Source organism: Haemorhous mexicanus, chromosome 22 (assembly GCF_027477595.1).
Source record: "Haemorhous mexicanus isolate bHaeMex1 chromosome 22, bHaeMex1.pri, whole genome shotgun sequence".
NCBI lineage: Eukaryota > Metazoa > Chordata > Aves > Passeriformes > Fringillidae > Haemorhous > Haemorhous mexicanus.
Window position 1 is genome coordinate 9,899,891 of NC_082362.1, and position 25,948 is coordinate 9,925,838.

At 56.0% G+C, this 25,948-nt stretch overlaps 1 protein-coding gene across 3 annotated transcripts; it reads left to right on the forward strand.

The window, feature by feature from the left end:
• Nucleotides 1-502: 502 nt before the first annotated feature.
• On the forward strand, nt 503-25,706 carry DHRS11 (dehydrogenase/reductase 11). Of its 3 annotated transcripts, none has more exons than XM_059866054.1 (7): nt 503-649; nt 11,433-11,642; nt 17,290-17,384; nt 18,855-18,984; nt 20,558-20,674; nt 21,241-21,306; nt 23,132-25,706. In XM_059866054.1, exons 1-7 carry the CDS (start codon nt 518-520, stop codon nt 23,171-23,173), a joined length of 792 nt encoding a protein of 263 aa, XP_059722037.1. In that variant the 5' UTR covers nt 503-517; the 3' UTR covers nt 23,174-25,706. The 3 variants fall into 3 exon arrangements, with proteins under 3 accessions (XP_059722037.1, XP_059722039.1, XP_059722038.1); XM_059866056.1 differs by having other exon boundaries at nt 20,582-20,674; XM_059866055.1 differs by having other exon boundaries at nt 11,436-11,642.
• The last annotated feature ends 242 nt before the right edge of the window (nt 25,707-25,948 follow it).

Below are 25,948 nucleotides of genomic sequence, written 5' to 3' on the forward strand. Positions count from 1 at the left end.
GAGGGCTCTGCCCAAGGGCAGCATGTTTTGGAGAGGGGGTTGGGGTTGGAGGGTGCAGCTTAGGCCGTTTTGGGGGCATTATTTAATCCCACCTGTTTCTTTCATCAATTCAATACCTGTCCTTCTGCCTCTTCTGTTCCAATTAATCCATTTCTGGGAATTATTTGAGCATCCTTAGCCCTGGGGAGGGGGACAACACCCCTTCCCCGTTCTGCTCACCCTCTGCTCTCTCCACACCCATTTCCTCCCCCTCCAAACCCTGCTTGGCTGCTGGATCCTGCTCCGCGCATCCCCCCGTGGCTTCCCATGCTGGGGAACAAAACCCCCCAACCCCGCTCCCTCTGGGGCTGAGCCCCTCAAACCCAGGGCGTGTCCCCATGGGCGTGCCGTGTCCCCGGCTGCCAGGGGCGTGTCCTGGGCGTGTCCTGGGCGTGTCCCTGGGGCGTGGCCGTGGGGCGTGGCCGGCGGGCGGGCGGCGCTTTGTGCGCGGCGGCGGCGGCGGGGCCGGGCCGGGGCCATGGAGCGCTGGTCCGGCCGCGTCGCGCTGGTCACCGGCGCCTCCGTGGGCATCGGCGCGGCCGTGGCGCGGGCGCTGGTGCAGCACGGCATGAAGGTGGTGGGATGCGCCCGCAGCGTCGACAAGATCGAGGTACCGGCGGTACCGGCGGCGGGGCGGGGGCCGCCTCCCCACGAGGCCGCGGCGGAGCGGGGCCGCTCCCGGCCCGGCCGGGCGCTGACACCGCCCGGGGGATGCCCGGCCCCGGCCGCTCCTGGCCACCGAGCCCCTGGAGCGGGGGGGAAGGTGCCCGAGCGAGGAGCGGGGTCGGTTTTGGGGTTTTGTTGTTTTTTTTTTTGGTTTTTTTTGTTTTTTTTTTTTGAGCCGCTTCTTATCGAGGTTAAAAATAGCATCTCCCTCGCCGGGAGCGGGATGGGGCTGCGGGCGCTCGGGAGGCAGGGCGTGCCTGGGAGTTGGTGTTCGAACAGGCTTCGGTCCTGCCAGGAGCATCTCCACAGCCCCGTCAGAACCTGATGGCGCTGCCTTGAGAATAAAGATGCTCAAAAGAAGTGTTTTCTCGGGATCCTTGTTGTGCGTCGGTCAGCTGTGCCTCGCAGGGGCTTATTTGCCATTTAGGAAGTTTCCTCTGAGGGAGGAAATAAGTTTTAGTCATTTTAAATATTGCCATCCTGGCTGTTTGGAGCTAAAGGAGACCCGTGCAATATCCAGGGTTGTGTTTCCCTGGCCAAGGTGATAAGGGCTGTGCACAGCTGACTGCGCGGGGGATAAATGGTCCAAAATTCATGGAAACCAAGGCTCGACATCGGTGGCGTTGCTAAAGAAATGCTCGGGAAAAGCCAAACTTTTCCCTTTTTTCCCTGCCTATCACAGAGGCTCCGCTTGCAGAGAGCAGAGAGCACCTCTAAGCGGGACTCGCTGCGCCGTCCTTTGGGGCCGCTGCTGGTTTGGACTTGCAGCGTTTTGGTGCCGCGGTTTGAGGGAGGGCTGAGCTCTCCAAAGGCTTTCCTTGGGCAGCTGCCGGCGCTGGATGTGCTGCAGCCTCGGGGTGCTGGCAAAGGATGCTGCAAAGGATGCTGCTGCTTCCCATTCCCCTCCAGAAAGTTATTTCCAATATTGCTGTTTCCAGTAGCGCCCTTATCTTGGATCTTGTTCTGGAGTCTTTTCATTTGGGAAAGAAATCAATGCAGCTTGTGTTTTCTTCCTTTCCTGGCCAAAATGCAGCTTTAAAAACAGTGCTGTGAGGCTTTGTGTTTTGATTTGGATGTGCACCTGGGCGATCACTCCTGTATTGATGATTGATTGATTGATTGATTGATCGGGTTTGCAGATGTGCCGGGCTGCTCCCCGGCGCCCTGTGCTGTGTCACACACGTGTTCCCCCAGCAGCTGATGTTTGTCCCCTCGCTGGGACCCGAGTGTGTCTGCAGGGCTGTCATTTGTTTTGCTGGGTGTCTGGACTGTGTTTTGCTCCGCTGCTATTCTGGGTTTATTTACTGTCGAGCATGTTTCCTTAACGAGGAAGAAAATCCCAGCGGTGCTGGAGCGTGGGGGGATCCAGGGTCACTGTGGGAACAGCTCTGTCACCTCCTGGCTGCCGGGGATGCTGTGGGAACTTTGTACCCAGTTCTGCTTCAGAGCAGGGCTGTTCATGGAGCTGTCCTCCAGGAGACTCACCTTGAGGCTTTTCCTTTAAAAAAATTTAAAATAAACCAGGAAGATACCCAGACTTGGACGTGTTGAGCTGGGGATTGGATTTGGGGGGATTTGAGGGATGCTCTGAGGGCTGGAGCACAGTGATGGAGGGAGAGGGAAGGGGAATGTGAAGGAGCTGAGGGTTTGGTGATGCCAGAGCATCACAGCCATAGTTATCAGAATTATGGCATCCCAAAGGGTTTGGGTTGGAAGGGACCTTATAAACCATCCCATTCCAACCCCCATGGGCAGGGACACCTTCCACTATCCCAGGGAAGCTTAACATGGACAGAGGGCAAACAGCAGGGTGTAAAACCTGGAATGCAGAGCTCGCTCTGTAGCACAACATCCCATTTCATCAGAGTTCAGGAAGGTCACTGGTTTTAAGGTGAAATGCTGGAACCTTGTGTAAGGTGGTTTTGTAACCTCCAGCTGACTGAAAGAGCAGGTTGTCTGGTGGGGATTTAGCTGGGGCAATAAATGCTATGTCAAGATTTCTTAATCTCTTGGAAAATCAGATAAGGGCTTGAGGCAAGATAACGGAGGATTTGCAAAGTTGCGTGTTTGGCATTAAACCCCTGTCACAACTCCAGTGCTCTCTATTTGCCTTTTGAAATAAAAACGTTAATGGCTCACAGAAAAAACCCAAAACTGCAGAAGGATCTCTTTTTTTTTCCTTCCAGTGGCTTCACTGGCCATTTCCCTCCCTGCTCCAGAGCAGCCCCGTGCTCCCACTCCTGCTGCTGCTGCAGACTCTTCATGGGGGTCATCAAACAGGAGCTTAAACGGTCAGACATCGAGGAAAAAAATATAATTAAACTGGCTGTATTGCCCTTCTGCATGCCAGGAGGTAATTCAGGTTGAAGGCTTGTTTTAAATGCAGAGCCTGGAGGTACTAACAGCTGTCAAGGACTTCTTGGCGTGTGCTCAGAGAGCCTTTGCTGCTCTCCAGACACCGCCACGCGTTCCAAGCCAGGAGCTCTCAGGAGGCAGCCAAGTGTTTCTAGCAGTTTTTTTGGGGGGGAAAATGCTCTTTGGGAGATTATCACCCTCCCAGGGACCCTCTTGCTGCTGCTGGGGTCTCCAGGGTGCAGAGACTCGCTGAGATTTACAGCCACAGCCACTCGGGTGCTCCTCAGCTTCCCCCGGCTCCTCCTCGTGTTTTCCAGGAGTTTGTGTTTGGTGCCTGGCTCCTTGCAGCAGCACAAAAAAGGGGAGAATTTGCACATGCATGGGACAAAATGTTCCTGCCCTCCCAGCTGGCAAAGCCCTCTCTGGTCTTTTATTCAGTGAGATATGTGGGTTTTATTTTGCAGGGTTTTTCCCCAGGGTGGGGAAGACTTGGGAGGGTTTTCCTGGCTCAGAGGGACTCTGCAGTTTTTCTCTGGGAGCACAGGAAGGCAGGAGACAGGGAGCTGTTTCCAAGGGGTTTACAGTGATGCTGGTACTATGCTTTTTTACAATTAAAATTAAAATTTTCTGTTTCTAGAGAATGGCAGGAGTGCTGGCAGGTGCTCTCCCTCCATCCATGGTGCCAGAGCCCTGGAGCTGCAGGGAGGGACATGCTCCAGGTGGGACACTCCCACCTGCTCCAGGCCACTGGAAATCCTCCAGCAGCTTGGTTGCCTTGCTCTGGTGTGCCCAGGGACACCATGGATGCCCTGCTCCAAAGGAAATCCATTTCTCCCCTGTCTTTGCTGGCGTGCTGAGAGCAGAGCCGTGCAGGAAGCAATAAATGTGACTTAAGATACAAGGTTTAACCAGTTAATTCCAATGCATTTGTGACAGGTATTGATCAAAGGTGACATTTATAACCAGGCCTGCTTTGTCAAGGTTAGATCTGGCTCAGGAAACAGCCTTTGATAAGCTGAGCAATTGATTGCAGCTTGGAGCAGCCCGGGCTCTGAGGAGGCTCTTGGGAGGAGGAGGAAGGAGCTGAGTCTTCCTCGTGGGATCTGAGCATCCATTTTTGGGCTCCCTGGTCACTTCCACGAACCCTCAGGTGCAAGGGAGGCTCTGGACCCCGTGGCTGCTCCTAGGAGGGTAATTAACAGGGTAATTAGCAGCTGGTTGCTGAGTGTGGTGTTTAATTCCCTGCAGGCAGATCAGTTGATGGTTTCCAGGTCACCTGGTTCCACTTTGGCCTTTTGTCTGTCCCTGGTGGGTCTGTCCCTCTGCCCAGCAGCTGGGATGGGTTTCCTGGGCTGTTCCCACAGGTTCCCCCATCCTGAGCAGGATCATCCCGAGGCACGGTGCCTGTGGAGTCTGGGTGACCTTCAGAGTCTCCTTGGGTCCTGCAGGGATTGTTCTGTGTTTGGGGATGGGGGGCTCAAGGCCTCTGAAGGGCTTTTATTGCCACTTGTCCCTGACCAGATCCTGCCCTGATAAACAGCAGACATCCCATAATTGCTGTCAGAGTGGGGGGAACAAATCCATCTCTGTCCTCCTGGATTCCCTCAGCCTTGAAACTCAGGGGGTTTCCACCAGGTTGGATTGCTCCTCTTTCTCCCCCAAAATGTGCTGTAAGAATGTGACTTTGCAGCAAGCCCCCTTCTCTGCTGCCCTTCTGTCCCTGGGGTTTGCAGTGGAGCAGCAATGCCACGCTCAGAGCCCCAGAAATAAATAATAACTGATCTTTTCCTGGGGTTTTGGAGCTGGGCTGGGGCTGTGTGCTGCCAGGAAGGGCAGGTGGCTGTGCCGTGCCTCAGTTTCCCCTGTAAAACTGGCAGCTGTCCTGGGAAGGTGGGAGGGCTGTGCAGGAGCAGAGCTGGACCCAGAGGGGAATTTCTGGCTGGTTTGGGGTTTGAGGAGAGTGCCCAGGGCAGGGAGGTGTGAAGAGAGCTGCCCCAGTGCTGTGAAGAAGATGCAGTGGTGTTTTTCCTGGAGCAGCCCAAACTCTGCAGAAAGCAGTGGCTGTGCCCACGTGGAGTTCCTCCCTCTCTCCCGGGTCCTGGTGGGCAGTGCCAGGGGGATTTCCTGGCTGACAGCAATTCCAGGTGGGTTTGTGCCACCCTGGCTCTGTGAAGTGCCACATTCCTGTCCCTGCCAGGCCCTGGGGCTCAGCCTGAGCTTAGCTGGGATTAGGCTGGCCTGGCTGCAGATGTTGGGTGGCAGCAGCTGCAGATGTGAGTGCCCGGGGCAGGGCTCCCACTAACACTGATCCCAATCCTGGCACTAATCCCAGTCCCAGCAGTGATCCCAGTCCCAGCAGTGATCCCAATCCTGACACTGATCCCAGTCCCAGCAGTGATCCCAGTCCCAGCACTGATCCCAGTCCCAGCACTGATCCCAATCCTGACACTGATCCCAGTCCCAGCACTGATCCCAGTCCCAGCACTGATCCCAGTCCCAGCAGTGATCCCAGTACCAGCAGTGATCCCAATCCTGACACTGATCCCAGTCCCAGCACTGATCCCAGTCCCAGCACTGATCCCAATCCTGACACTGATCCCAGTCCCAGCACTGATCCCAGTCCCAGCACTGATCCCAGTCCCAGCAGTGATCCCAGTACCAGCACTGATCCCAGTCCCAGCACTGATCCCAGTCCCAGCACTGATCCCAGTCCCAGCACTGATCCCAGTCCCAGCAGTGATCCCAGTCCCAGCAGTGATCCCAATCCTGACACTGATCCCAGTCCCAGCACTGATCCCAGTCCCAGCAGTGACCCCGGTGATGCCAGAGCATCCCAGCCACGGTTCACAGAATCCTGGAATCCTTCAGCCCCAGGCACTGCTGGAGGAGGGAAGGGAAGGGAAGCAGGGGAGCCTGAGCCTGTCCTGGGCAGGCTGAGCTCAGGGCAGGCTCTGCAGGGCTGGGTTTAGGGCAGGCAGGGCTCAGGGCAGGCTCTGCAGGGCTGGGTTTAGGGCAGGCTGGGCTCTGCAGGGCTGGGTTTAGGGCAGGCTGGGCTCTGCAGGGCTGGGTTTAGGGCAGGCTGAGCTCAGGGCAGGCTCTGCAGGGCTGGGTTTAGGACAGGCAGGGCTCTGCAGGGCTGGGTTTAGGGCAGGTAGGGCTCTGCAGGGCTGGGTTTAGGGCAGGTAGGGCTCTGCAGGGCTGGGTTTAGGGCAGGCAGGGCTCTGCAGGGCTGGGTTTAGGGCAGGTAGGGCTCTGCAGGGCTGGGTTTAGGGAGGCTGAGCTCTGCAGGGCTGGGTTTAGGGCAGACTGGGCTCTGCAGGGCTGGGTTTAGGGCAGGCTGAGCTCTGCAGGGCTGGGTTTAGGGCAGGCTGGGCTCTGCAGGGCTGGGTTTAGGGCAGGCTGGGCTCTGCAGGGCTGGGTTTAGGGCAGGCTGAGCTCAGGGCAGGCTCTGCAGGGCTGGGTTTAGGACAGGCAGGGCTCTGCAGGGCTGGGTTTAGGGCAGGTAGGGCTCTGCAGGGCTGGGTTTAGGGCAGGCTGAGCTCTGCAGGGCTGGGTTTAGGGCAGGCTGGGCTCTGCAGGGCTGGGTTTAGGGCAGGCTGGGCTCTGCAGGGCTGGGTTTAGGGCAGACAGGCTCTGCAGGGCTGGGTTTAGGGAGGCTGAGCTCTGCAGGGCTGGGTTTAGGGCAGGCTGAGCTCTGCAGGGCTGGGTTTAGGGCAGGCTGAGCTCAGGGCAGGCTCTGCAGGGCTGGGTTTAGGGCAGGTTGGGCTCTGCAGGGCTGGGTTTAGGGCAGGTAGGGCTCAGGGCTGGGTTTAGGGAGGCTGAGCTCTGCAGGGCTGGGTTTAGGGAGGCTGAGCTCTGCAGGGCTGGGTTTAGGGCAGGCTGAGCTCTGCAGGGCTGGGTTTAGGGCAGGCAGGCTCTGCAGGGCTGGGTTTAGGGCAGGCTGGGCTCTGCAGGGCTGGGTTTAGGGCAGGCTGGGCTCTGCAGGGCTGGGTTTAGGGCAGGCTGGGCTCAGAGGAAGGCTGGGATATTGCTCTAATGAGCTGTCACGGTGACAGCAGTGTCACCTCCTCCCCCACGCCAGCCTGCAGCAAGGAGTGACAAACTCCAAGTGCCTGGAGGTGAGTGAGGAGGGGCTGGGGGAGTGCCCGAAGGTGGCAGGGACCTCCAGGGCCTTTGGCTCTGTGTGACAGTGGAAATGGAAAGTGTGTGAGCTCAGGAAAAACATCTCCTGGGATGTTTAACTGCTGGGAGGGTGCAGGGAGCAGAGAGAGCACAGCTCCCAGCTCTGGCTCAGCCAGACCCAGCTTAGCAGGAGCCTGGGAGGAAATTTGGAGTGATATTTATGCTTGGATCATGTGGACCAAAAGGTACCCAGAGCTCAGAGTGTGATTCTCTCCACGGGACAGTGGGGACACAGCTGTGAATCTCACTCGTGGCCACAGAGCACTGTGGAAATAAACAAACAAACAAACAAACCTCAGCCTGGTGCTTTGGTCACTGTACATCTCTATTATGCTGTTATTAAATCTTAATTAAAAGCAGCTTCAGTGCCAGTCAGTGGAATGGAAGGTTTGTAAGCCCCAGTTTTCTCTCTCAGCTGTGGTGCTGTTTGTTGCAGTTTTTCTCCTTCATTTCCTTCGGATAGCAGAAGTAATTGGGGTGGTTTTGGTGCTTTCCCAGTCGGTTTCTGGTGCAGCTCTGTGTTCAGGCAGGAGCTCAGTCAGTAGGACACTGTGGTGAATGGCAGGGTAGATTAAAAATCACCCAGTGGCTTCTTCTGCCTTTCCTCTCCCTGAGCTGAATGTGCCCGAGGTTGGTGGGGGCTTTGCCAAAGAAAGCCCCACTTGACTTCTTCCTTCCTGCCCCCTCTGTAGAGCCCCTGAACATTTTTATATCAATTGCTTCTGTGGAACCATTTCACCAGGGCTGACTGTGGGTGCAGTGCCCCAGATGCACAAAGAGCATTAACCCTTTCAGGGCAGAACTGGAGCTCTCTGAGCACAGCAAACCCATCCCATAAAGGAGAGGCAGCCTTTCAGGCTGGGCAGCCCCTGGCTGTCCCTTTCCAGGCATCCAGGGATAAATGCTGTGCTGCAGAGGTGCTGGAAGTGTCCCAGGCTTTGGAGCAGCCTGGGGCAGTGGAAGGTGTCCCTGCCCATGGCAGGGGTGGGAGCTGAATGATCTTTAAGGTCCCTTCCAGCCCAAACAATTCCTATTTCAGATTTCCATCCCCACCTGCTGGACTTGCACTGGCCTGCTCCGTGTTGCTGTTGCACCACCTGGTCACTCTCAAATTGTTGATGGAATCTGGAAAACCAGCTTTTCCCCCTCTTTTCTTTCCTCCTCGTGCATGTGGTGAGCTCAAAGTGGGATGAGCATCTCTGGGGTGACTTAATGGATGCTCTGAAGGAAAAAAGCTCCAGAGTAGCTCAGAGTTGCTTTTCAAAAGTCTCTTGCAAACTTGCCTGCAGTTGATATTTCTTTGAAGAGCCTGTGATGGCTCTTTATCTGGAGATGGCTGGAGCACAATCCAGCCCTGCCTGGGTGTCAGCAGTGTTCAGCACTCCTTTTTCAAAGAGAATTTGTCAGCACAAGTGCAGCCTGAGAGATGAAAGGATCCGTGCTGGAGGCAGCCAGACACCAGACAGGGAAAGAAAGGTTTTGAGAGAGATTTGATTTCCCTGGTCACTTGTGGAGAGGAGCTTTTCTCCCAGGGTGAAAATCCTTTCTCCTGGTGTGGCTGGAGGCTGCCTGGGAGCAGAGGAGGGGCAGCCCCAGCCAGAATGCTCAGCTTGGAGGGACCACGTGTGCTACAACCTCCCTGCTCCAGCAGGCTCATCCCAGAGCAAACCACAGCCCTTGATCCCTCTGCTCCTTCACCTGGGTCTGCCCTGAGCAGGGAAAGGTGGAACTGGCAGCTGGACATGGAGACAGCAGTGAGGCACAGCCCTGTGTCCCTCTGGGCTGTCAGGGAGCATCTCTGTCCTTTCCTGCCCATGTTGGTGGCCCCTGTTCCCTCCAGCCAGCTCTCCTGGCACGGCTCCTGCTCTGGGAGATTCCTCCCAACCCCCTGGGCTCGTGTTTCTCATTTCAGGACATCTTTGGCATTGCTTGATTCTCACCAGTTCATGGTCCTTTCGCCCCTTTTTCCCTCCTGTATTTTTCAGGAGCAAGGCTCCATCCCTGGAGCAGTTCAGAACCTTCCAGCAGCCCTTCCTACTGCTGTGAGTTCCCTAAATGCTGCTCTTGCAGATTTCCCCTCCCCTCCACTGCTTTTCCAAGCGTGTGCTCCAGTGGTGGAAAGGAACATACTGAATGTATTCTCCCACTCCTGTCAGCACATCACCAACGAGGTTACCTGCATGGCCAGGTGCAGGCAGCCCCAGGAGGGCCCAGAGACTGGGATTCAGTGCCAGGGGCACCTTTGTTCAGGCAGGGATGCTGTCAGCCAGCCCAGCAGGGCTCCCTGGGGATGCTGCTGGCAGGAATCGATTCCAGCTCCACTCAGCACATCCCTGCCCTCCCTGCCTGGTGCTGTGAGAGCAATAATAATCATTCCTGTGTTCTGCAGGGCCTCCCCTGAGCTGGCAGCCAGGCAGGAGAGCAGCTCCTGCACCACAGCTCAGCCCTGGGCTGGTTCTGGCTTGTGGGCCATGAAAGCTGCTGGGGTTTGGGGAAGGTAAAGCAGCAAAGCTGCACTCCCTGCTCAGGGCTTTGGTCCAGCTCTGTGAGCTCAGCTGCTGGGAAAGGCTGAAAATCATTTACCAGACAGCCCCAGAATGGTTCAGGTGAACGTGTTTGGGGTGCAGGGAGGGCTGGGCAGGAGCTCGGAGCTGCCTGCCATCACTTCCAGGGCATTCCTGCCCTGGCTCCTCCTTTCCTGAAGGGCTGGGAGCTGCAGTGCTGGGGTGCAGGAGGAGCTGGGAGCTGCCCGTGGTGGCAGGAGCAGGGCTGTGTCCCAGGGATTTGGTGGGCATTTGTAGCCAGAGTCCATCTCCCCTCAGGAGCCAGACATCATGTGGCTCCTGCCTGGCGCTGGGAGCTGTCACTGTCACTGTCACTGTGTGACACATCGGGGAGGAGATGCTGCTTCTCATTAGTGTCAGGGGTAAAGGGCACCCTCGGGGATGTGCTGGCAGCTGGCAGCAGCTCCTGGCCCTCCTTGGCTGTGCATCACCCAGCCTGACAAAAGGCTGGGCTGTTGGGAGTCATCCCTGGCCATGGCTAACGAGGCATTGTCCCTTGCCAGGGTGGCAGCCTGGTGCCAGGGCAGCACTGATTTCTATTTTTGGTTTGTGTTTTTGATTTCTGTCTTTGATTTGTGTTTTTGATTTGTACTTCTGATTTCTATTTTTGATTTCTATTTTTGATTTCTATTTTTGATTTCTGTCTTTGATTTCTATTTTTGATTTGTGTCTTTGATTTCTGTTTTTGATTTCTATTTTTGATTTCTATTTTTGATTTCTATTTTTGATTTCTCTTTTTGATTTGTGTTTTGCCAGCACTGCTCACCTTGAGCAGGACTGCCCAGGGTGCTGGATGGGCTCTGAGCGTGTCCTCAAATCCAAGAACTGAGAGGCTGGAACTCTCAGCTTCTCCTGGATATTGATATCTCCTTTTTCTTAATCAGCATCACAGTGATCCCTCCCCAGTGCCTGCTTTGCCCTGTGTGAGCCCTGAGCTGTGCTTTTCAGGAAGGGCCTGGATAAGCTGCTCTGTGGGGAGAGGGGCTGATGGCTCCTTCCATCCTTCCTGCTGGCTGGTTTTCCCTCTTCCTGCTGGCTCTTTTTCCTGCTGGTTGTTTTTCCCTCTTCCTGCTGACTGTATTTCCATCCTTCCTGCTGGCTCTATTTTCCCATCCTGCTGGCTGTATTTTCCCCCTCCTTCTGCCTGTTTTTCCCCCTTCCTGCTGGCTGTATTTTACCCTTCCTTGTGGCTGTTTTTCTCCTTCCTGATGGCTATTTTTTCCCCCTCTCTGCTGGTTGTTTTCCCCCTCTCTGCTGGTTGTTTTCCCCCTCTCTGCTGGCTGTATTTCCCCCTCTCTGCTGGCTGTATTTTCCCCTTCCTTCTGGCTGTATTTTCCCCTTCCTCCTGGCTGTTTCCCCCTCTCTGCTGGCTCTATTTACCCTTTCTCCTGGCTGTATTTTCCCCCTCTCTGCTGGCTGTATTTCCCCCTCTCTGCTGGCTGTATTTCCCCCTCTCTGCTGGCTGTATTTCCCCCTCTCTGCTGGCTGTATTTCCCCCTCTCTGCTGCCTGTTTTCCCCCTCTCTGCTGGCTGTATTTCCCCCTCTCTGCTGCCTGTTTTCCCCCTTCCTCCTGGCTGTTTCCCCCCTCTGATGGCTGTGTTTTCCCTGCTGCCTCTGTCTCCTAGAAGCTGGCAGCTGAGTGCCAGAGTGCTGGCTACCCGGGCACGCTGATCCCCTACAAGTGTGACCTGTCCAACGAGGAGGAGATCCTGTCCATGTTCTCTGCCATCAAGACCCTGCACCAGGGGGTGGATGTCTGCATCAACAACGCGGGGCTGGCCCGGCCCGAGCCCCTGCTCTCGGGGAGGACAGAGGGCTGGAGGACCATGATAGATGTGAGTATATCCCTGGGCCACTTTTCTGTCTCTTCTGGCCACCAGCTCCTCGTTCCAGAGCTGAGGATCTGCTCCCCAGCCTGCTCTGACAGAGCCCAGTTGTGCTGCTTGGGGAGGGGAAGGACATCCTGAGCCCTCACCTTGGAGGATGGAGTCACAGCAGCAATTTTCCTTTAGCTCACTGGCTTTCTGAAGGGTGAAGAGCCTCCCTTTTTCTTTTTTTTTTCTTTTTTTTCCCCTCAATAAAGCAGGAAATGGAATGCCAGGCACAGGGGTGTGCAGCTAATCCTGTTAGTGGTGGCAGTGGTTTGTAGAAATGGGCAGATTCTTTTTGGCTTAAAAAGCTGTAATGCTTTTTGTCTTTACAGCTTGATTTTCTGCCCCTAATCTGGTTAGGGCTGGATGTGAATGAGAGTATTTCATGTGCAGAAATGGGAGGTGTGCACATGGCCCATCCCATTGACAGCTCTCCCTGGGTCCTCCTGCCCTGAGTGCTGCTGGGCATCTTCTGTGGCTTCTCCTTTTTTTGTCATTATGTGGGGGCCCTTTTCTGCACAGAGCAGTGGGCTGTGGGACCTCAGGGTGGTTTGGGTGTCCTTGCAATGTCTGTGGCCTGTGAGGTGCTGGATTTTGGTGTGAGTCCCCCTCCTGTGCCACCTTCCCTTGTGCACGGAAAGTTTTCCTCGCAGGAGCAGGAGTGGAACTCAGGGCTGGGAGCAACCCTGGTGGCACCTCCAGCAGCTCTGGGAGCTTGTCCTGGTGAAGGCAAGGAGATGTCTGAGGTGCTTGAAGGCTCAGGACCAGTGTCCAGCCTGGAGTCAGCTGGGAGGTGTCAGCTCCCCTGGCTGTTCCTGTGCTCTGTGTGAAAGAGAAGCACACTGAGACCTCAGGCTCCTGCTGCCGGGCCAGCAGCTGCCATATCCTGCCTAATTAAGTTCTTGTTAGGATCCTGGCCGGCCTGCTGGCTGCTGTGGCTGCAGCCAAGGCCAGCTGAGCCCAGCTTTGTGTGCCCAGGGAGGCTTTTGTGGGCTCCCAGCCCGGGTCACTGCAGCTCCCAGCCCCGTTGCCATGGAGGCTTTGTAGAAAATGCACTGAAGTGGAGCTGAGCTGAGCTGAGCTGAGCTGAGCTGAGCTGTCCAGCAGGGCACTGCCAGGCCCTGGGGGTCACCTGGGCCTTGGAGACTGCCTGTCCTGGTCCCTGGGGCTGTGTGGTGTGGGGGTCCCTCAGGGGTGCTGCCTGTCCCTCGTGCTGCTCTGTCAGCTGGGCAGGCCTGGGGGGACTCGTGGCTTTTCCCAGCTCCCCCAGTCCATATTCCCTTCCACCACTTTTGGGGAGGAAGATTTTGGAGTGGGGTGGGACACTCCAGGGTTGGTGTTCACAGTGGCTCAAAGTTTGGGGTCCCCCTGCTTGTGGGGATGGGATGGAATCAATGGGATGGGATGGGATGGGATCAATGGGATGGGATGGGATGGGGTGGGGTGGGATGGGATGGGATGGGATGGGATGGGATGGGATGGGATGGGATCGATGGGATGAGATGGGATGGGGTGGGATGGGATCAATGGGATGGGATGGGATGGGATGGGATGGGATGGGATCAATGGGATGGGATGGGATGGGATGGGATCAATGGGATGGGATGGGATGGGATCGATGGGATGAGATGGGATGGGGTGGGATGGGATCAATGGGATGGGATGGGATGGGATGGGATGGGATGGGATGGGATCAATGGGATGGGATGGGATGGGATGGGATCAATGGGATGGGATGGGATGGGATCGATGGGATGAGATGGGATGGGGTGGGATGGGATCAATGGGATGGGATGGGATGGGATCGATGGGATGAGATGGGATGGGGTGGGATGGGATCAATGGGATGGGGTGGGATGGGGTGGGATGGGGTGGGATGGGGTGGGATGGGATGGGATGGGGTGGGATGGGGTGGGATGGGGTGGGATGGGGTGGGATGGGATGGGATGGGATCGATGGGATGAGATGGGATGGGATGGGATGGAATCAGTGGGATGGGATGGGATGGGGGGAGCAGAGGCAGGGTGGTGACCCCACAAGGGCAGTGTCAGGAAAGCAGCCTGGGGAGATGTTTTATTCCCAGGGATGCTCTGTGTGGCTGTCTCTGCTCTCAGTGCCTGGCAGAAGTGCTGCTGGAGCAGCCTGAGCCAGCCCAGCTTGGATATTTCCCTCTCCCCATGCAGCAGCAGCTGCTGGCCTGGCTCCTGATTTCTGTGCTAATGGCACAAGCCTCCAGCAGGAAGGCAAAGCCCTGGGGGGCTCCAGAGCCCAGAGCCTCACCCAGCCTGGCCTGGGCACCTGACAGGGCTGGGCTGTGCTTCCCATGCTGCTGCTGGGGCCAGGGACAGCTCAGTGGAGTTCTGCCTTTGTTCTGTGCCCCTGCTTTGTGGCTGCATGGCAGTGTCCCCTGGCAGTGTCCCCTGGCAGTGTCCCCTAGCAATGTCCCCCCTGGCAGTGTCCCCTGGCAGTGTCCCCTGGCAGTGTCCCCTTGGCAGTGTCCCCTGGCAGTGTCCCCTAGCAATGTCCCCCCTAGCAATGTCCCCCTAGCAATGTCCCCCCCAGCAATGTCCCCCCTGGCAGTGCCCCCTGGCAGTGTCCCCTGGCAGTGTCCCCCCTGGCAGTGTCCCCTAGCAATGTCCCCCCCGGCAGTGTCCCCCCTAGCAATGTCCCCTGGCCGTGTCCCCTGGCCGTGTCCCCTGGCCGTGTCCCTGTGTCCAGGCGCCGTGGCAGGGCTGGGGGCTCTGCAGGGCCAGCCCCCCCTCCAGAGCCCCCCAGCCCCAGAGCAGCCCTGGCCAGGCCCCTGTCCCTCCCAGGGAGGGCTGCCAGCACTTCCAGGGCCGCTGGGCCTGCAGAGCTGAGTGGCAGCAGGGAGCCAGCTGAGCCTTCCTCCCCAGCTTCCCTGCAGGGCTGCCAGGTGCTGTGGGAGAGTTCCTGGTGTGTGGGTTTTCCCATCCTCTGGGCTGCAGCATGGGAAAAGTTTCCCAACAGCCATCAGGCCATCGATTCAGGAGGCATTAGGGCCTTAAATTAAAGGCTTTTTTAAAATTTTTTTTCTCTCCTTTTTGGTAAATTGATTTTTGCTTCCATGCATTTTTTATGAGCTTCGAGGCTCTGCGTCCTTCCAGATTCCCCTCTCAGTATCCTCCTTCTTGCTATCCATCTAACAGTCAAAACCATGTTATAATTTGCTTTTTCCTCTCATTTTCTAGTGTTCTGGTCCTTTTTTGTCTGGGATTTATTCCCAGGGTGGGAGCTGCTTCTCCCCAGCAGTTTGGAGTGAGGGGTGTGCTGCTGTAGGAGCCCTGCCAAGACCTGCTGTGGGTGCAGGAGGGAAGGTGTCACCTCAGACAGGTTCTGAGCCCGTCCTCCCTCAGTTCCCAGCTTCCCCCATTTTCTCCCTGCTTTCTGAGGCTGGAGCAAAGTCCTGATGTGCAGGAGGAGCTGCTGTGCACACTCTGAGCCTCCGGGGCTGCAGCAGCTCCTTCACTTCTTACCCACTGACCTTTCCAGCCAGGAATTCCAGCTGAACTTCCCATGTTCCCTGCTCAGGGCGCCGAGGGCTGCAGCACACCTCCTCTGACTCCTCCAGACAGGGAGTGGGTTTGATCCTTGCATTGTTCACTGACCAGCCAGGCTCTGTTCTTGCTTTTCCCAGCCATCTGTGCAGGGATGTGTCTGCTGCGAGCTGTGCTTCCATGTGTGCTCTGGAGCTGGGGCACCCCTTGGGATGCCCTGGGACAGGGAAATGCTGAGCTAGGAGCAGCATCTTTTGTGTTCTCTGAGCTGGCAGCTGGGGCTGGGTGATTGCTGGGCAAGGTGGCCCCGTGGTGGCTGTCACAGAGCTGTGCTGTGGGCCCAGGGGTGCTGGCACCTCGGAGCCTTTTCTCCCTGAAGCAGGGAGGAGGCAGGAAAATGTCTGGAGTGTGTTTGTAACAACAGCCCCGGGGTCACACAGCCTTGCTCCTTTTCCTCCTGGGTTCCTCGGTGCCTGTTGCACCTTTTGAAATGAGATCATGGAGGGTTTGACACCAGCTGCTTTTGCAGCAGCCCAGATCCGTGTCCCAAAGCCCAGGGCCAGGCTGCAGGGTGACTCCTGCCTGTGCCCTGCCTGCTCTGGGCTCCACCCCAGTGCTGAGGGGCCCTTGTGCTGCCTCCTCTGCTCCTTTTCTTCCTGGCACAGCCCAGGTGGATTCCCAAGTTAAAGATTTATCTCTGCAGCCCCGGGTGTGATGGTGAGGAGCCCAGCAGTGCCTCTGCCTGACCAAAGGGCACTGAGCTGGGGGTGGTGGCTCCTCTGCTGCTGCCTGGCTGCTCCCAGGGTCAGATTAAAGCCCTCTTTATCTCTGTTTATCTCTAAGCCAAGCCCCTCAGGGATGGCCTCTGGCAGTGAGTGGGGAATAAGGACCAGACAAAAGCAGTGACAAAGATCTGACCCTGCTCCTCTTTGTGCTGCTCAGTGATTGCCTCTCCCAGCTCCATCCCTTACAAACCTCTCCTGCCTGTCCTTTTGTCCCAGCCAGTCCCAGTTATTCTGCCCCATTCTTGTTCTTTATTTTCCCAGGGGTGATCCCCAGCCCTCTCCCATCTCCATCCCTTGCTGTCCTTGTGGTCTCGTTCCTGTTGCTCCACTGCCTTCTGATTCATCAGAAAATCACTTCTTCCTGGAGGTTGCACCCTCTGCAGTGTGTTCAGACCCTTCTGGGCTGCTCATTTAGCTGGCAAAGTGACATGCTGTCACCCAGGGGATGCTCACATCCTTTCTGGAGGCCTTCAGCAAAACCCCTTCCAGATCTGAGCCCCCTGAGCAGCTTGCACTGCTGCTGGGATTGCTGCTCAGCAGTGCTGCAGCACCCCTGGGCCCTCTGTATTCCAGCTGGGAGAATTTCCTCATCTTTGGCTCTGTGTCTGTGCTCAGGACAGGCTGGAGTGCTGTGCACTAATGCTTGTGGAGGTGGCAGGACCTGGCACTGACCCCAGCCAGGGCAGTGCTGGTGCAAAGAGCAGGAGCCTGGAATGCTCTGGGTCCTGCAGGGCTGGGAAATTGCCACTTGGGGCTGGGGCAATGTCAGCAGGCAGGGACAGTGACAGTGACAGGTCGGTGGCTCCCACAGCCCCAGGCTGAGTTGCCCACTCTGGGCTTCCCCGTGGCACCAAGTGAGCTTTGCTTCCTGTGCTGGGAGCTCTTCTGGTGCCTCCTGTGAGCTGCTGGCGCTCTGACAGGCGGGATCTGGGGATTTCCTCATTAACAGCTGACCTAATTACCTGCTGTGAGTGCCCTGCCAGCTGCCCAAACCCCGGAGTGCTCAGTGAACCGGGGGCTCCTGCCTGCAGGAGGGCTTTGCTCTCCCTTCCTTGGGCTTCACCCTCACCCCTGCCCCTAGAACAACCCATTCCTTTTATTTCTGCTCCCTCTGGGTGTCTGTGCACCCCCTGCCCCCGTGGCTGCAGCCCCCAGCTCAGCTGTGGGGTGTGAGGATGAGCCATTCCCTCTCTGGGTTTTCCTGGGAATTGCCCCGGGACAGGGGCTGGAGCTGATATCCCAGATTTTGGGCACACAAGGGATGCCAGGCAGGGCTGCTGGCCTTCATTTGTTCTTCTCTTCTCCCCCCAGGTCAATGTGATGGCCGTGAGCATCTGCACGAGGGAGGCCTATCAGTCCATGAAGGAGAGAAACATCGACGATGGGCACATCATTAACATCAACAGGTGAAAAAAGGGGGCTGGGGTCAGCCTGGGGGCACATCATTAACATCAACAGGTGAAAAAAGGGGCTGGGGTCAGCCTGGGGGCACATCATTAACATCAACAGGTGAAAAAAGGGGGCTGGGGTCAGCCTGGGGGCACATCATTAACATCAACAGGTGAAAAAAGGGGCTGGGGTCAGCTTGGGGGCACATCATTAACATCAACAGGTGAAAAAAGGGGGCTGGGGTCAGCCTGGGGGCACATCATTAACATCAACAGGTGAAAAAAGGGGGCTGGGGTCAGCCTGGGGGCACATCATTAACATCAACAGGTGAAAAAAGGGGGCTGGGGTCAGCCTGGGGGCACATCATTAACATCAACAGGTGAAAAAAGGGGCTGGGGTCAGCTTGGGGGCACATCATTAACATCAACAGGTGAAAAAAGGGGGCTGGGGTCAGCTTGGGGGCACATCATTAACATCAACAGGTGAAAAAAGGGGTTTGGGGTCAGCCTGGGGGGCACATCATTAACATCAACAGGTGAAAAAAGGGGGCTGGGGTCAGCCTGGGGGGCACATCATTAACATCAACAGGTGAAAAAAGGGGGCTGGGGTCAGCCTGGGGGCACATCATTAACATCAACAGGTGAAAAAAGGGGGCTGGGGTCAGCCTGGGGGCACATCATTAACATCAACAGGTGAAAAAAGGGGGCTGGGGTCAGCCTGGGGGCACATCATTAACATCAACAGGTGAAAAAAGGGGCTGGGGTCAGCCTGGGGGCACATCATTAACATCAACAGGTGAACAGAGGGTTTGGGGTCAGCCTGGGGGTGCCTCCTCCTCCCTGCCTTACAACAAGGGGTTCAGCACTGGAGCTTCAAGCTTTCTGTGGTGCTGATGGGATTTCCTGAGGATTGTGGGGGTTGATGCTTCAATCTTAGTCTTTGCTGGTCTAAAGGGAGGAAGACCAAACCAGGGAGAAAGGGATGCCCCAAAAGAAGGAGATAAGGATATCTCAAACCAGGGAGATAAGGATGCCCCAAACCAGGGAGAAAGGCTTGCCCCAAACCAGGGAGAAAGGCTTGCCCCAAACCAGGGAGAAAGGCTTGCCCCAATCCAGGGAGAAAAGGATGCCCCAAACCAGGGAGATAAGGATGCCCCAAACCAGGGAGAAAGTGATGCCCCAAACCAGGGAGAAAGTGATGCCCCAATCCAGGGAGAAAAGGATGCCCCAAACCAGGGAGAAAGGGATGCCCCAAACCAGGGAGATAAGGATGCCCCAAACCAGGGAGAAAAGGGTGATGCCAAGCCCTGCTGGTGGGGCAGGGCTGACGTTTGGTTTCTGGAGCTGCTCAGGGAGGTCTGGCTGTGTCAGAGGCGGTGCCTTCCCCCGCTGCAGCCCCGTGCCAGCCCCCAGGGGTTTATTGTGGTGCCCTGAGTGCCCCAGGGTCCCTCCCAGCTGCCAGCAGTGTCCCCTGTGCTCTGTCCCCAGCATGAACGGGCACAGCGTGGTGCCCCAGTCCGTGGTGCATTTCTACAGTGCCACCAAGTACGCGGTGACGGCGCTGACCGAGGGGCTGCGGCAGGAGCTGCGCGAGGCCAGGACCCACATCCGAGCCACGGTGAGTGCCAGGGCCCCTCCCCGTGGGGAGCAGCCAAGGGCATCCAAAAATGGGGCTCAGCACACAGGAGATCCTGGGGGAACTGTCCCAGGCAGGATCAGGAGCTGTGCGTGGCCAGGACCCACATCCGAGCCACGGTGAGTGCCAGGGCCCCTCCCCGTGGGGAACAGCCAAGGGCATCCAAAAATGGGGCTCAGCACCCTGGGAATGCTCAGGAGATCCTGGGGGAACAGTCCCAGGCAGGATCAGGAGCTGCACAAGGCCAGGACCCACATCTGAGCCATGGTGAGTGCCAGGGCCCCTCCCTGTGCCAGCCATGGGGAACAGCCAAGGGGATGTAAAAATGGGGCTCAGCACCCTGGGAATGCTCAGGAGATCCTGGGGGAACTGTCCCAGGCAGGATCAGGAGCTGCACAAGGCCAGGACCCACATCTGAGCCATGGTGAGTGCCAGGGCCCCTCCCTGTGCCAGCCATGGGGAACAGCCAAGGGGATGTAAAAATGGGGCTCAGCACCCTGGGAATGCTCAGGAGATCCTGGGGGAACTGTCCCAGGCAGGATCAGGAGCTGCACAAGGCCAGGACCCACATCTGAGCCACGGGGAGTGCCAGGGCTCCTGTTCTCCCTGCCCTGTGCCAGCCACAGGGAACAGTTCTGCCCTGTGGGGAACAGCCAAGGGGATGTAAAAATGGGGCTCAGCACCCTGGGAATGGTCAGGAAATCCTGTAGGGAACTGTTCCAGGCAGGATCAGGAGCTGCACAAGGCCAGGAGCCACATCTGAGCCATTCTGAGTGCCAGGGCTCCTGCCCTGTGCCAGCCATGGGGAACAGCCAAGGGGATGTAAAAATGGGGCTCAGCACCCTGGGAATGGTCAGGAAATCCTGTAGGGAACTGTTCCAGGCAGGATCAGGAGCTGTGCGTGGCCAGGACCCACATCTGAGCCATTCTGAGTGCCAGGGCTCTTGTTCTCCCTGCCCTGTGCCAGCCACAGGGAACAGCTCTGCCCTGTGGGGAACAGCCAAGGGGATGTAAAAATGGGGCTCAGCACCCTGGGAATGCCCAGGAGATCCTGGGGGAACAGTCCCAGGCAGGATCAGGAGCTGCACAAGGCCAGGACCCACATCTGAGCCATTCTGAGTGCCAGGGCTCCTGCCCTGTGCCAGCCATGGGGGACAGCCAAGGGGATGTAAAAATGGGGCTCAGCACCCTGGGAATGGTCAGGAGATCCTGTAGGGAACTGTTCCAGGCAGGTTGGGGCATGGAAGGTCTGGGAAGGGATTTTTGGGGTGCACAGAGTGGGCAGTTGCTTGTTGGAGGGGTCCCATCAACAGAAGGAGGCACTCAGCTGGGCTGTGGGTGCTCAGTCAGAGCTTTTCCATGGTTTCCTTTGCTTCTCTGTCCCTCTGGGCTGTGAGGAGGGAAGTGCCCACCAGAGGTACCTGCCACAACAATCAGTAAGGCCTGCTCACTTCAACTGGTCCCTTAAAAATGGGTGGGAAAGGAGAATAACAGAAAAACAAAATCTATGTTTTAAAGTTCTTTTTTACTGAAGAGGAATTACAAATCCTATTAGGATGTGCTCTGCTTTTTTTCCCAGTGTATATCTCCAGGACTGGTGGAAACAGGATTTGCTTTTAAACTCCATGATAACGACCCTGAGAGAGCTGCTGCCACCTATGAGAGCATTCGGGTAGGAGCTGGAGGGGTGGAAGCAGAGGGAAGTGGCTCTGGTTGTGATTGAACATTTCTCCTGGCCAGTGGTTCCAGAGAGTGCCCAGTGCCCTCCAATCTCAGCCCTCAAACCTCAGATTTTCCTCTGGTATTTACACGCTGTGTAGGTTTTCATTTGGGTTCAGTTTCCAGCTCCTATTTTTCCTTTTGTTTTGATGCTTCTGTAAATAAGTGTCAGTCAGCTTTGCCATTCTGCAGGCTGTGACTTCTTCATTGCAGAGGAGGTGGGACAAGCAGAGTGCCTGCACAAGGAGAAGTGTTCTGCAGGAATTCCTGACCAGGATGGCACTGCCTGACCTGGCAGAATCCCTGTGCCAGCAGTGGGATTATCCACAGCAGATTATCAGCACCAGACACATCCTTTGTTACATTCCCAGTGCCCTGGGTATTTCCTGCTTGCTTGCACCTCCTGGACATGCCCCAGTGACACTGCCAGACCTCATCAAGGATGGGCAGGAGGGCAGGGATCTCCTGGGGAGCTTTGGGGGTGCCCTTTGACCGAGAGCCCCTTTGCTGTCCTTGCAGTGTCTCAAGGCTGAAGACATGGCCAATGCTGTCATCTATGTCCTCAGTGCCCCTCCTCATGTCCAGGTAGGCTGGGGCTGGGGCTGGGGGGGCTCAGGGCTGCCCTGGCCTGGCTGATCTGCTGCTGGATCAGCTGGGAGCTTAGGGAGCCTGTGCTGGGGATTAGCAGGGATCACGTTTGTTTACACTTACACAGCTCTGGGATGGCCCTGCTCAGGGTGTGGGATGGCACTGCCAGGGCTCTGGCTCTGCTCAGGGTGTGGGATGGCTCTGGGATAGCTCTGCTGGGGCTCTGGCCCTGCTCAGGGTGTGGGATGGCTCTGGGATGGCACTGCTGGGGCTCTGGCCCTGCTCAGGGTGTGGGATGGCTCTGGGATGGCACTGCTGGGGCTCTGGCCCTGCTCAGGGTGTGGGATGGCTCAGGGATGGCTCTGCTGGGGCTTTTCACATCCCTGTGCATCCAGCAAAGCTGAGCTGGCTCTGATTCTTCCCCCAGAGGGTGCTGGGGCACTGCCCAGGCTCCCCAGGGAATGGGCACGTTCCCAAGGCTGCCAGAGCTCCAGGAGGGTTTGGACAATGCTCTCAGGGTGGGATTTGGGGGGGTCTGTGCAGTGCCAGGAGCTGGACTGGATGATCATTGTGGGTCCTTTCCAAGCTGGGACATTCTGTGCTCCACGATTCCAGAACAGGACTGTGCAGGGCAGGGGGAGAGAGGGACAGGCCACACTGCCCTTTGGGTGCTGCCATCTGAGCTTTGCTGAGAGCCTTGGCTTCTGCCAGTTGCCAAGTGATGTGCTGGACTGTTCCCCCCATGTGAGCTGCCAGGGACTCTCCTCCTGAGGAGCAGGAATATTGGCCAGCTTTGGGCTGGAGGCTGGAGGAGCAGGAGCAGACTTTGGTCACGAGAGCTTCCTCAGAGTCTGGGGTGGACTCTGCTCCCTGGGCAGGACGTGTCCCCTGACACTGCACCCCTGGGGACAGCTGGCTTTTTTTTCTTGGCTTAAAAAGATCAAAAGCCCTGCCTGTGGCAGCTCTGTGAGCCAGACCAAACTGCAGCCTTGCGCCCTGGGCTCTGTAACCAGCTTCATCCTGCACCTTCCCTGTGTCTGTCTGAGCTTCTGCTGCCTGCTAAAGGCAGAGCAGGTCCCTTCACCTCTGCTCTCCTCCCAGCTCAGGTCAGCCTGGTCACAGCCTGGTGCAGCAGAGGAGTGCCCAGGGCAGGATTCCAGATTCCAGTGCAGGATTCCAGGGCAGGATTCCCAATTCCAGTGCAGGATTCCAGATTCCAGTGCAGGGCTCCAGGGTTCCAGGGCAGGGTTCCAGTGCAGGGTTCCAGATTCCAGTCCAGGATTCCAGTGCAGGATTCCAGGATTCCAGTGCAGGATTCCAGATTCCAGTGCAGGATTCCAGTGCAGGATTCCAGATTCCAGTGCAGGATTCCAGGGCAGGATTCCAGATTCCAGTGCAGGGCTCCAGTGCAGGATTCCAGTGCAGGATTCCAGATTCCAGTGCAGGATTCCAGATTCCAGTGCAGGATTCCAGTGCAGGATTCCAGATTCCAGTGCAGGATTCCAGTGCAGGATTCCAGATTCCAGTGCAGGGCTCCAGTGCAGGATTCCAGATTCCAGTGCAGGATTCCAGGATTCCAGGGCAGGGCTCCAGTGCAGGATTCCAGATTCCAGTGCAGGGCTCCAGTGCAGGATTCCAGATTCCAGTGCAGGGTTCCAGTGCAGGATTCCAGGGTTCCAGTGCAGGATTCCAGTGCAGGATTCCAGATTCCAGTGCAGGATTCCAGTGCAGGATTCCAGATTCCAGTGCAGGATTCCAGATTCCAGTGCAGGGCTCCAGTGCAGGATTCCTGTTCCATCCCACATCTGCTGGTCTCTTGCAGATTGGGGATATACAGATGAGGCCCACGGAGCAGATCTCGTAGCAGGATGAGGAGGATGAGGAGGATGAGGAGCACCATGAGCAGCACCGTGCCCACTCCACCTGGAGCCCTCTGGCAGCCCAGGCTTCCCTCAGCTGGCTGGCAGCGTTTTAATCAAGTACCAAGGATCATGTTTGAAGAATTATTTTTCTCTCCCTCTCTCTGAGCTGGTGCTGGTGCTGAGCCAGTTTGGAAAAAAAAAAAAAGAGCCACAAACTTGTAGTGGGTCTCTTTCTCCCCCACTCCTTTCTGAAACTGCTAAAGAGTAAAAATGTGTTTGGAAATAATGCAGGGAAGTGGTTTGTGGAAGATTGTTTGTCTCCAGGCTGGTTTATTCTTCATTTTGCTTTCTTTTCGAGGTTTGTTTGATCTTAGTTGCTGATGCTGTGTGTGGACCTAGGTGAAGTGGCACAAGATGTTTGCCAGCTTCAGTGTGCTTAGGGTTTGAGATTTTCAGGGAATGAATCCATCTAATATTCTGAGTTTATTTTCATCAGGTTGATTACTGCTGCTGGTGATGCATGTGATATTTTCCATTTCTCTTGTGCTCCACTGCCCTAACCCCAGTGTACAGCCCTCCTTTCCCCTTCACATGACTCATGCCTGCCAAGTTTGAGGAAGTATAAATGTGTGTGCTTGATATTTCTCTTTTTTTTCTAGGTAGGTAAATAGTTGGAGGAAAAGCACCTGTCCCTGTGCAGGTTAGGATGATAATCTAAGTGGCATAGTTGCAGTAAGAGTGAGTTGTTTGGTATTTTTAATAAAAACTAAACGTGTGCTGTCTTGTGACCACCTCTATCCTTGGTATCATCTCCCAGCACTCTCGATGTTCTGTGTGTGATGTTTGCATGCATTGACACTTTTCTGGAAATGTGGATTGCTCTGGTGCTGTTGAAATGCTGGTGCTGAGGAGCTGGCAATGGTGGAAGTTTATTTTTGTGTAGAGACACAAACTCTGAGAGAGAGAGAGGGAGAGAGAGAGAGAGAGAGGAACGAGCCGTGCCGAAGGTGTCTGGATTTGGAGGGATTTGCAGGGGCATTTTGGCCACAGAAAGCAGCAGGGGAAGGGTCTGGCTGAGACCTCGTGCTGGTGCAGCCCCAGTGTTTGGCTCTGGGTTTACTCTGAGTTGAGGGAGAAGAGAGTTGGCCCCAAAGCAGAGCTGGAGTTGTCTGGAGACCCTCTGCAGGGAGGTCTGTGTGTGCCCGGCTCTGCACGGAGCTCTTGGGCACGTTGCCTTAAGATTGCAGACCCTGTCCAGCTCCTGCTGGGCTCCAGAAGGTCAGGGATGGTCAGAGAGAGGACAGAGAGCCCGGGAAATCGGGGTTGGATTGTTTGGCTTACACCAGGAGAGCCCTGGGAGTTCACCTGTGTTACCCCTGCACGAGGGAGAGCAGAGCTGGGCCAGCAAGACACGAGTTCAGCTCCCTGTCCAGCCTTGGGCAAGTCACTCTACCTCTCTGCCTCAGTTTCCCCGTCTGGAGAATGGGGATAACACTCACCTACCTCACAGGGGTGTTGTGAGGACTCACAAGCTTTTGTAAAGCACTTTGACAGGCGCTGTGTAAGTGCTGAGTGTGGATATTGAAGTATTATTATGAATTAAACCTTGTGATACCTAGAATTCCTTGTGCCAAAGGTGAGCAGCTGGAGGAGGATGCAAGGAGAAAACTGGCAAAATGTTCCTTTCACGATGGCAAAAACAAAAGGCCATTTGCCCCCTTTTCCCCCCTTTTTTAACACATGGTGTATTCTGTCCATTCTCTCCATTCACCAGTTTTTACTGACGAGTGCACCTGGATTTGGCTTTTTAATTTATTGAAATCCCTGTCCCTTGGGAAGCCTTGCACTGCCCTGCTCCAGGATGCCAAGGTGGTGCCTTTGTGTGGGTTCCCAGCAGGTGCCCTGGGCAGTGTGTGCCACCTTTAGGAGAAGGTGGTTGAATGACTAAAGAGGCCAAAAAAAAAAAAAAAGAAAAAAAATTGAGAAATTAGGAACTTCTGAGCAGGGATGTGGGCAGCAGTGGTGAAACGTGGAATTGTGGCAGCAGCTGTGTGCAGAGTTCACAGATGTTGAAATGTGTGGCTGAGGAGGGCCAATACATCTCCCTGTGCTGTAAAAGGAGGATTTGGGGAGAATTGTTTAAGGTGCAGAACCTTGACAAAGGGTTTGTCCGGGTAGTTGCTCCCTGCAAACACAACCTGGCAGCCCTGCAGCCCTACAAGCTGTTCGTTTTGTTATTTTTTTCCCCCAAGAACACTTGTAAGTCTCTAAAATCACCTCGAGATGATGTGCAGTATATTTTTCCATTTGAAGTGTGGTTTTAGGGGATCATCCCTGCTGCCTGTTAACCTCCCCCATAAGGAGGGCTCCTCAGGTGGCCTTGGTGGCACCTCCTGCCACCTTCCTGGGACGAGATGGGACCCCACTCCGAGGCAGTGAAACCCCTCAAACGCCAGGATCAGTGACCTGTGTAATTTATCTGTAGCTTTCTATTGTGAACTGTAAAATAAAGAATAAAAGGAGAGGCACACTGTGGCTCGTCTGGGGTGTGTTTTGTTATTTTTGTGTTAAAACTGAACAGCCTTTTGGCTGTTCACACCCAGAGTTAGTTTGGGGAACGATCCAAACAGAATCCTTCTCTTTGGGGTCTTTATGGGGAAAAACAGAATTTCTTTCCAGAGCTGGACAGGATCCGGTTGTGTTGGGGGTGACCTGTGGGGGTCTGGGGTGACCTGTGGGGGTCTCTCCGGGGGCAGCTCTGGGATGCTCCATTCCTG

Coding starts and splice junctions, on each gene's coding strand:
- DHRS11 (XM_059866054.1), top strand. CDS start 518: ATGGAGCGCTGGTCCGGCCGCGTCGCGCTGGTCACCGGCGCCTCCGTG. Junction 20,675..21,240: donor CCACCTATGAGAGCATTCGG/GTAGGAGCTGGA, acceptor CTGTCCTTGCAG/TGTCTCAAGGCTGAAGACAT. Junction 21,307..23,131: donor GTGCCCCTCCTCATGTCCAG/GTAGGCTGGGGC, acceptor GGTCTCTTGCAG/ATTGGGGATATACAGATGAG.